At 32.3% G+C, this 11,083-nt stretch overlaps 1 protein-coding gene across 2 annotated transcripts in view; it reads left to right on the forward strand.

The window, feature by feature from the left end:
- The window catches only part of MS3_00008603 (uncharacterized protein), a gene marked incomplete at its 5' end in the record, with an annotated part of 80,749 nt that extends 75,688 nt beyond the window's left edge, over positions 1-5,061 (forward strand). For both annotated transcript variants that reach the window (XM_012937832.3, XM_051216939.1), the window contains one exon: positions 434-5,061. In XM_012937832.3, coding sequence (XP_012793286.3) covers positions 434-1,884 — 1,451 coding nt within the window. In that variant the 3' untranslated portion in view covers positions 1,885-5,061. The remainder of the gene's footprint in view (positions 1-433) is intronic.
- Positions 5,062-11,083: the final 6,022 nt, after the last annotated feature.

The following is an 11,083-nucleotide window of genomic DNA, read 5'->3' on the forward strand; positions in this document are numbered from 1 at the left end:
CATCGAACTTCAAACTATTACGTAACCACATACAACTTTGGTTATCACTCAGTGGTCAGTCATCAAGAATGTCTCAATCAGTCATCTTTTAAATGGTTAAATGATCATGTATACTTCAGACTGATATGCTGTTATTTGATATGTTTGAATCTTACAATAGATATCAATTTTCTCAATATTATAGATACTCCGTGTTGATTTCCAGCTACTTAATCACAGGTTCGAAACCCTTTTCAATTCAGTTCAGTTTGGGGTAAGCTAGGTAATCTTATCAGCCCTTGAACTTGGAATATGGTTTAAATCCGAGTTCACGAATATATACTCAGTAAATAAGTCGATAATAGTAATAATAATAATAAATGTGACATATGTATTTATCCAATAATTATGTTTTTCTCTTGAAAAATCTTTTTTTCTTTCCCTTTATTTGTAGAACATTTTCTAAGTGATTCAAACTCAGGTACATCAACCCTGGATAAACGTTATCAAGATCGTCGACGTCGTAATAATGAAGCAGTACGTCGTTGTCGTGAAAATAAACGTGCACGTCTACTTGGACGTACAGAAACTACAGAGAAATTACAAAGTGAAAATCGTTGCCTACGTAATGAATTAAGTGGTTTAAGTATGGAAGTTAAAGCATTACGTAAATTGCTTACAGTCGGTGGACAACAACAGGATCAGCAAGAAAATACTACCACCTTTACTACTAAAAACAATAATTGTATGAGTCGTAATGCTAGCAGTAATGGTATGGATTATTCTGATGACAATAATGAAATAAAGTTGTTTGAAGAAACAACAGCAACACTGAAACATGATCAGAAAGAAGTTCCATTATCACTAACGTCATCGTTATCACTACGACGGCGACCACCACCACCACCGATATCTATGCCATCTTCAGATGGAGATAATGAAAAAGAAGTTGAGAATACTGTGATTGTTGATCATGAAACGGAAATGATTGAAACTATGAATGATAATAATATTGACAACACTGACGATGATATTGAAATGCCAACTTTAACCACCATGAATGTGGATAATTATTCCTTGGATGATGATGATGATGATGATGACGACGATAATTCATTGAGGTCTCAAACACATACTGATCATCGTAAGAAATTATCATCCAATATCACCATGGAAACATCCTCATCAAATGGTCGAATCAATAAAAATGTACGGGTTTTATTGCCAAATGAACATTCCCAACATATTGATAACTTATTACAGGAAAAGCTAATTCATATTGCACAGATGGATACAAAAGACAATACAAATGATACTGCCACTACTACTACTACTACTATTACTAATACTACTAATAACGAAAATATCAGTTCCTCTGACAGTAATAAAATTATGGATTGTACTAAAAGCGATAATGGTAGTCGATGTGGCGTTGATGTCGGTGGTAATAGTATTAGTATCGCTGTTACAAATACTGATGGAACCCAATCGACTGAATCATTAAGTCATGTAAATAAAAATGTAAATGATAAACCGACAACTATCATCTTACGTGGACGTCGACGTACATTGAAGACACCAATACATAATAAAAACGCTAAAACTAACATAAATCATATCAATCATCATCATGATCAAAATACTACTGATACTATTGATAATATGATTACTTCTAGTATTACTCAAACTACTGATCTGAATGATGCATCAAATACATCCAATATAATATCCGCTCATAAACAACATACACCTCCTTCCTGTAATACTGCTACTAACATCATATCAAGTAGTATATTATCGAAAAGTGAAAATTCTTACATTCTACCCGATAAATCAACTTATTTTCAACTAACTAATGAATATTCCACAAGAAATTCAGGGAAAGAAGATAGTATTTTAACTTAGCATTTATTTATGTTTGTTTTTTTGAAAAAAATTTAATTTGTGTTGTTTATAATTATGAATTATATACACCCCATCCCATTCCACCCCGTCCTCTGGCCTTTTCTTCTTCTCGTCTCTTTTGTCCTATCTTTTTTTTGTGGTTTTGGCGATTTCCGACTAAATTCATCATCATTACCTTATTTTTGTGATCAAAAGAGAACACATAACTCATGTTTATTACACTGATTTCAAAGTTAGTAATCATGTTGGCGCCGATGTCTTCTGACCATTATTTTTCCGATTGATCATGTACATATATTCCTGGAATTTATGCAATCATGATTCAATTTTTACCTGTTTTCTTTATTCCATGGATTGATTTCTTCCACAGTTTATTCCTCCTTCATTGTCTTCCTACTTTTAATTTTCCTTTCTTCGATTTAAATCTTAGAACTCCAATTGAATCTACTTATTGTGAAGTAAACATTGAAAATGCATACATTTTCAAAAGGTGTTCTTATTGCTTAATTGCTACATTGGTCAGTTAATTTACTATTTCATATGAGATCAGATAACGCATAACATCATAGTCTTTGAAGATGACAATATAATCGATATCATGTTGATTGACAAATAATAACCTCTTGATACTCTCTCTCTCTCTCTTCATTTCTCTTAACTATACAGACAACATGACTACTCTCGTTAATCCCTACTGATTGACTATTCATAACCAACAAAGGTAGCAGTACCACTACTAATAATAATAGCAATAATAATAATAATAATGATAATAGTTTTCCAAATCGATCTTCTTCTATTTGTATCCCAATTATTTATAATATGTATTTTTGTTTATTCGTTTGTTCGTTTTTTGTATCATGTTGTTTGTTTGTTTATTGTTACGAGAGAAGGCGGTTTTTTTTAGAAAAGTATTTTAATAAATAGACAATTTACAACATTGTCCCCGTTTATCTCATCCTCCATTCTCCATTTCTGTGTATTTTTTCCCGTCCAAAAGATAACACACTTTCCATGACATGTAGGATGATGATGATACATTATCATCACTGTTGGCTGGTTCAATCTTTACCTATTGAACATTGAGTTTTGTTGTTCACATTTTGATTGGTTTTTGTTTTTTACGAAAAACACTTGACTATACATATATATATATATTCCAATGATTCATATTAATGAGTTGTTTTTCTATGATTTGATACTGTGCTCTTCACTTTATCATGTAGATTATTAACTTTTAACTTACCTCAGCGGCGATGATGGTTGTTTCCTGCCCGTTTTTTGTATCCTATACAGTACTGATGTAAATAATAATAATATTATTACTAGTCTCTGTTTTTTTCCGTTGTTTTTTTACCTGTTATTTTTCTAAAAAGTGATTATCTTTGTACTCCATCACGCATTCCTCTACTCGTTATATTACACTGGCATGTGTATGTGTGTGTGTGCGCGCAAATTCTTCTTACCTGTTGAATTCTTTCATTATTATCCCTTTTTCTTCAAAAAAAAACATACGAACAATTTTCTTGTTTCCTTCAAGAGTTAAGTTTTTTTTGTTTGATAGAGATGAGGCGTGAATTTAAACCGAAGTTCAATGGAATTACGATCTAAAACAACAAATATTCTTCATCATCGAAAGTCAGCCATCAGCATTTTCTTTATTTCTACTATGTACCATGTTGTTTTTCTTTCAAATCTTATGAAGAATGTCTTTGGACTTAACATGATAATTATTGGTCTATTCCTCCCCATCCACAACACATTTTTTAGTGAGAAATGAAGATAGCAATAATATTGATAAATAAGCGCCAAATACGTTACGTTTCTTCTTATCTTTTTGTGTTTATGAGAATACCTTGCTAATATTCTGTATTTTTGTGTGTTTAGAGTGTAAAAATGTAAAATAAACGTGTATGTCTGTAAAGTATATGTAGATGAATATCTAGGTGTACTGAAACTTATTGTGTAATGACTACCCCACACGCACACACATACACATTGGTGACTATGTAAGAATAATCCTATCGTTAATATTATTACCATTATTATTATTATTATTAGTGTATACCTACAAAAGGAACAATTTTATTGTTGATAGTAATCATCATTGTGTAATAATTTTTTTCTAATTTTAAAGAGAAAAACAAACATTACATTCCTATTATATGATTCCTTTTTCTCTCTGTCTGTACGTGTATGTATGTATATATATATATGTGTGAGGTTCTTCTCCTTATTTATCAACATTACTACTATTCCACTCATTGCACATCAACCTGTGTGTGATGAATTTACTGCTCAGACGATAACAACGATAATTAACAACTGGGAGAACTTAAAAGTTACGTAAGAAACTAAACAGAATGATAAATGTATTCCACAAACTATTGTGAATTGATTTTTGTATTTTATATATTATTCATTACACAATCTTCTATATATAGTATCAATCTTAAATGTAATATTGTATGACATTACTATTACGATGATTATTACTATTATTATTGTATACTTTTATGAATACTGTTACCGAATTACAAGTTGTTAACTATTGTATTGTTTCTGTCACTTATTATAGAGAAGAATTGTAAAAGTGAAACAATCAGTGCATTTTTTTCACCGGTGTCTTATTACTATTATTATTATCATTATTATTACTATTAATATTGTCTATATGTTCGTGACATTGATGGTGTGGATTATGCTGATGACGAAGAAGAAGAAGAAGAAGAATAAGAAAAGAACAATAATTCTGATAAATTAACCTGGCAGTTTCTATTCTGGTCTAATCTTCTTGTTATTCAGCCATTCAATTTCTTTTTTTCTTTCTAATCTCTTTCTAAGTATGTTCATTGTGCTCAATGACAATAAATAACGAGGGTTTTTTTTAATGTTCGTATCATTCCTGTTTTATTACTCTTATTATTGTTATTATTACTATTGAATAATAAAGTTTTTTTCTTTCGTTTTTATAACTTTGCTTCGTGTTTTCTTTTCGTTGTTGTACATTTCAATTTGTTGATAGTTGACAAAAAATAGGGTATAAGTGAACTTAAGTTACTACTTATTATTATGACTATTATATTGACTAAAGCATTAGATATTCAAACATTAATTTTCTGGTTTGAATCCCTCGGTTCGCTTATATATCGTCTTGTATAGTTGAAATGAGCGGAAAATTTTAACTCTTATAAACAATATCAGATAATGTAGAAGTATTAAAAATCTACAAAATTGACTTGTCTAATTGTGATAGGAAATGCCAATAAACATAATCTATGTGATAACTCCAAGTTTCCGTTTTAGCATGATATAAAGGGTGAGTAGTGTTTAGAAAGAGTTCAACAATACTACCATATTTTGATCAAGAATGGTTAACTTATGTCAAGATTATTTTGGGGAGATACACAGTTTCTCATTTCATTATTAATCATCAATACTGAAATCTACCAATTTAGATTAAATCTCATTTGATTTGACCTGTTTTTACTAAATCAGATATAGATAGAATATATGTATACAGGAATGGCGAAACTGAATTGTGCGATTACTAAATGTGACACTACGTATAAAATATACATTTGATTCAGTGAAACCAGTTCAAATCAAATGAGATATAACCTAAATTGGTAGACTCCAATGTTAATGATTAACGGTGAAATGAGAAACGAGCTTGTTAGATTTCAAGTCAACAGCTTTAGTCCAACCATTCCTTATTTCAATACTACTTTGAGAATCATTGCGTTCACTATGCTATGCTAGTGAGCTGAGATAAAGTTCGTACTCTCAAGCAAAAATATGTGGTTTCCTAAGAGGTTCGCTCTGTTATTCTTCTATCTAAAGGTCCACTCGACAAGTCTTGAATGTTACTACTCTTAGTATTTTTGTTTCCCCATAGTTTCTAACTCGTCCAATCGCATTTTCATGGTGCTACTGATAAAATAAAGCATATACTAACTAAAATGAAGCACAGTAGTATATAGTTTGAGCGCTTGCGCGCGAGACTGAAAATCTCGAGTTCGACTCCCCATTGTGGGGTCGTGAACCCACTCTGCTGAAGAGCCTCATACTAGGACGAATGGTCATCTATTGTGTCGAGGTTCTCAATAGTTATCCAACTTAGATCAGTTCATGATATCAATGAAATTAACTGGATCAGTACGACAATCTCTGATAGGTAGTTATCTTTATTCGAAATAATTCAACCAAATCAACTAGGGAACAGCGACCATTTATAAGTTTATTTGGAAATTTCTTTGTAGACTTCTTAGCACAGTCTAGAACTGTTAAAAGCAACCATATAGCTTAGTAAGTCGGATACATTTTTTGGTTGTAATATTAAATTGCCGTTAATTTGTGTTCAGACAGTACCGCTGCTCAATCTATACAAAATCTGAATGTCGATCAGTAGGAAAAAATCATGTGTTCATATATTGATTTCAGTCGAGTTGATGATTCTTCATTCAGATGCTCCCATTTCTTAATGTTGACGTAAAAAAAACAATATCGAGTCATCTATTCAGAATGCCTATATACTAATACCACCCAGAGTCTTATTATCAATCAACTGGTTTTACTATTACACTGTGTTCTTTAAACCGGAGAATATGATTTACTCAGCAATGATGAATAGGCATTCTGAGATTGCTTGTTATTCAATTAAATTTAACGTAGTTTACACATTTGTAATAGAACACGGACATTTGATCTCACTATTTACCGGGATAATAGAATAGTCTCTGGTTTTCACTAGTACTCTCGATGTGATGTCAGTTGAAGGTGTAAACTAACTTCGACTTGAAAAAACCACAAATCTCTCCCTAATTATAATCTTATCCTCACTAGTGACTTATTTAATACTGAGAGTAGCCAGTGTATATAAAGCACATAAAATTTTCAGTTTTTACTGGATTTGAATTTAATATCGTTGGAGTCCCCAAAATATCCCTCGTCATGTTCCCAGAGGTCCAGAAATGCCAGGGAACAGAATCTTCTCATAAACATCTAGAATATATGGAATCACGTACCACGGTTTGGGTTGGATAGTCACCCATACTGTTATTATATTTGGCATAGTTCCAGAAATTTCCGGACGCCCAAGACTAGATGTAAAACTATAAATACCCGCGTTTTTCTGCACATAAATTAACCTTTGAGTAAAGCTTTTATTCGCGTTTCCCACCTGCTCTCTAGTGTTCCAGTTGATGTGTAGAATTAGTTAAGGATATCAGAACCGGCGAAGAAGACAGGTTAAGCATCTTGGTAGCATGACTTATTATATCTGAACATTAAACTAATATTTAAAAATGTGTGTATTTTTTCACAGACTAATATCAGGAAAATAAATTCTGGCGACGAATAGAGTAATGGAGAGTTATCACATCGTTGTTTGCGATGGTTCAGAAGTGCACGCCTATAATGTTGTACAGAATCAGTTACAGGATACTCACATATGCTAAGTACATATTACGCAGCAGTATTTAAGATTTAAATGTATTCTCAAATTTGGAGTAAGAGATTCTGATCTATTGAGTTCGGGACTATTGCATTTTATGGTTAACATCACAAACTAACCTTAGTTATTTGACTAATGGAGACTAGGGGGCACTGTACAGGTATTTCGCTCTAGCACCGGGCTCCTCAGCAATGAGAATTCACGACCCCACTGGAAGTCTAATCCAACACTTTTAGGCCTCACACCGAGCACTTTACCATCAGACCTTGATTTGATCACCAATGAGGCTATGGATTTGTGCTGATAAATTATCCATCTACTAAGATGAAACAACTGCCTAGTGAGCTCAGTTATGATAGGTTGAGGCAGGTATCATCTATGGCAATGAGTAATGGTCTCTCAGTACAAATTTACTGAAGTTGAAACAGAACTAACTGATGGTACCTTATCCCTATATAAGTAAAACTGTCTACGCAATGCCTAGAGGACTTGAATTCTATCCGTGTCTAAATCATGGGTGTACAATACAGTGGAGTCCAACACTAAAACTATACAATTGTCCAGTCACCCCTGGTTTTCAATAGTTATCTTATCAAAGTCAATTCATAATGTAATCAGTTTTCAACTTGACAAATAAAAGTCTTCACAAATCACTTAACTATCACATCATAAAAAAGATTCTAATATAATACGATTTTGTTGTTATACAGCTGTTCAGTTTAAATAATACGCCAAAACTACTTAATACATTACAGTTCCATATTGTGACAATGAAACATCATTTCTCTTTTATAACTATTTATATAAATTATTAATCTTAAATGTATGAATTGATTCAGATCACTTACGTTGATAACAAACAAACAAACAAATAAGTAAACACAATGGAGACATGTTTTTCAGTCTGAAATTTTACTAACTAAAAGTCAGGTTAGAAATAGCGAAAATTACATTATGCAAAACTGATTGAATATTTTACGACTATCATTCATATTTGTATAATAATAATAATAATAATAATAATAATAATAATAATAATAATAATAATAATAATAATAGTCATTATTATTAATTGATTTTCAAGTCAAAAAATGCATAGGGATGTTTGATGGTCGGGGTGGAGCACACTGGGGAGTGGTGTTGGTGGTAGTAGTAGTAGTAGTGATCGATGGGGTTAAATGATAAACAATAACTCAATGGATAAATGAGTGGAAAGTAACTCTTTATTATTTCATTTAATTGACATTATTATTATTATTATTAAATTTATCTAATTTATTCCAGTTGCTTTATAATTAATATTTTCATTTTTCTTAATTGCAACCAAAAAAAAATTGATTAAAAGGTGAAGATTAGAGAGAAATATCATGGAATTACTGATAGATGTGTGAGTGTGTTTGTGTGTTGCTGAGACTAAATTATTAATACAAGCGAAATTGAATGAACAATGGATGTAGAGGATTTTCTATTTTTTTTTTTTAAAAAAAATTCACTTTAAATTAATATGTAAGTCTGTTAAACTGACTTATTTGTTTTGGTTAAATGAAATAGTTACCCCCACGATGTTATAGAAAGAGAAATACTGCACTGAATATTGTAAGTCAATAGTTTAAAAATATTATGACTTCTGCTATTCCTAAAGGTATTTGATTGAATCAATAGAAAGTGGTCTTGGGTACGCATTAATATGGAGTTCATAACATTGTTTCAGCTTAGGACTGTGTGAGATCGTGGACAGTACTGTTACTTTTTGGTTACTTAGCTGAAATCTATTAATTTCCTTCTACAAATAATCAATAAATAATAAATGTCACTGGTTGAAATTATGAGTCAATTGAAGCTATACCACCATGGAAAACCTGGAAGTACTGGACGGCCGTTTTGTCCTGGTATGGGACTCCTCAGCAGTGCGCATCCACGATCACGCACCCCGCGGGATTCAAACCCAGGACCTACTGGCTTCGCACGCGAGCACTTAACCATTAGACCACTGAGCCGGCATCCAACGGTGTTAATGTCTAACTTCAAATGAATTTGTGAACAGAAGCGAAAAATTCGATTATCAAGAATTTATTGATTGAGATCTTGAACCGATTGATGTAAGATCATCATTGAAAATCTGGAAGCACCCTATACTGATAATTATCATGTGCTCACTAGTGATTAACTTCATGAGGGAATTCTCGGAGTTCTAGTGAGAAGCCGTGACCAGTGGCGTTATTCCGTGTCGGGTAGATACAGGTCAACCTGCGTAACAGAAGGATTGGTTGAGGTTAGACATTAACACTGTCGGATGCCGGCTCAGCGGTCAAGTAGGTTAAGCGTTCCCACGCGAGACTTAAGGCCCTGGGTTCGAACCCCGAGAGTGGGGCCGTGGATGCGCACTGCCAAGGAGGAGTCCCACAATAGGACAAAACGGTCGTCCAGTGCTCCCAGGTTTCCAACAGTGGTCTAATATCAATCGGTTCAAGACCTCAACCAATAACTAATAATCTCCACAACCCTATACTGATAATATCCAGAATTTGTAAGTATGAAATAAGTCGGTCTTTCAAATACAACTCAATCTAATATCAAATAAATTGACATACGAATTATCTCCGTGATCAAGTCTCTTGACTGACTGTAGTTAGTTAAGAGAGGATAAATGTCTTGTGACGTGAATAATAAACTATACTGATTAATGTCACTAACCATAGGATCAAAATAATTATGACTGTTCTGTATCAGTTGGAATTTAAGATTTTACTTTGAATAAAGCGAAGCCTTACTTTTGGACTGGGATAACCTATGGAATTTAGCTTGTGTGTTTCGTCTTATTTGGAACTCTAGATGTACTTACATTCAAGTGTTAGTTTTTCCATTGAGACTGGAATACCTTACATGTCGTTTAAGCTGCAATGGATTGTTCAATAGGCTCAGAAAGTTTAAGTAGTCACTAGGTTGTTCAGCAAGTGTGAAAATATTTGCGATACAGATCTATACAGCTGATGAGTCCCAAATATCCAAGGTCCAAAGTGAAATCGAACGCATGAATTAGGTGACAATAAAACCCAGGAATTGACTCATATGGTTCATATCATCAACAGAAACTGACCAAATACCATTTTGAACACCAACGACACAATAATATGGAGTTTTATAGAGGAGAACTATAGTTACTTTTCGTCTGAACAGCTACTTTTTATAGAACTGTTTTTCCTCTAAAATGAACAAGTCTAAAACTATACAATTTCAAAATCATGTTATACTCTTCACTGATTTGTTTATATGTTAGTTTTCTTAAATTATGAAGCTGATCAATTTAAGGATGTTACAACAAAGATTGTCATGGAATAAAACGTTTTGCTTGAATTTAGATATATGATGCTTTGTATTCCAACCCAATGTCTATATAATACCATTCTCAACATAAGGTGAAAAGATCCTAAAATGAAATTTATGTTGAGTCGTTCGTGTATATTGTTGACGATTCTCATGAAATAACAAAACAAATGCCTATAGATTTCTAATTTTTAAGTGTATGAAATATATCTCTTTCTTTGTGCATGTATAGTGAATTGTTCTTGGCTGTAAAATAAACCCTGTATAGAATACACGAAATTACAAATTACCGATTGTAACAAGTACTAAAAAGTAACTATATAATTAAGAGCAATAGTTCAAGGATTTCTTAAAAATCATAATTTCTAACATTAGTCTTTACAATTCTTAAGATTGATATGTTATCTTCGAATCAGTAAG

Source organism: Schistosoma haematobium, chromosome 6, assembly GCF_000699445.3.
Source record: "Schistosoma haematobium chromosome 6, whole genome shotgun sequence".
NCBI classification, from domain to species: Eukaryota; Metazoa; Platyhelminthes; class Trematoda; order Strigeidida; family Schistosomatidae; genus Schistosoma; species Schistosoma haematobium.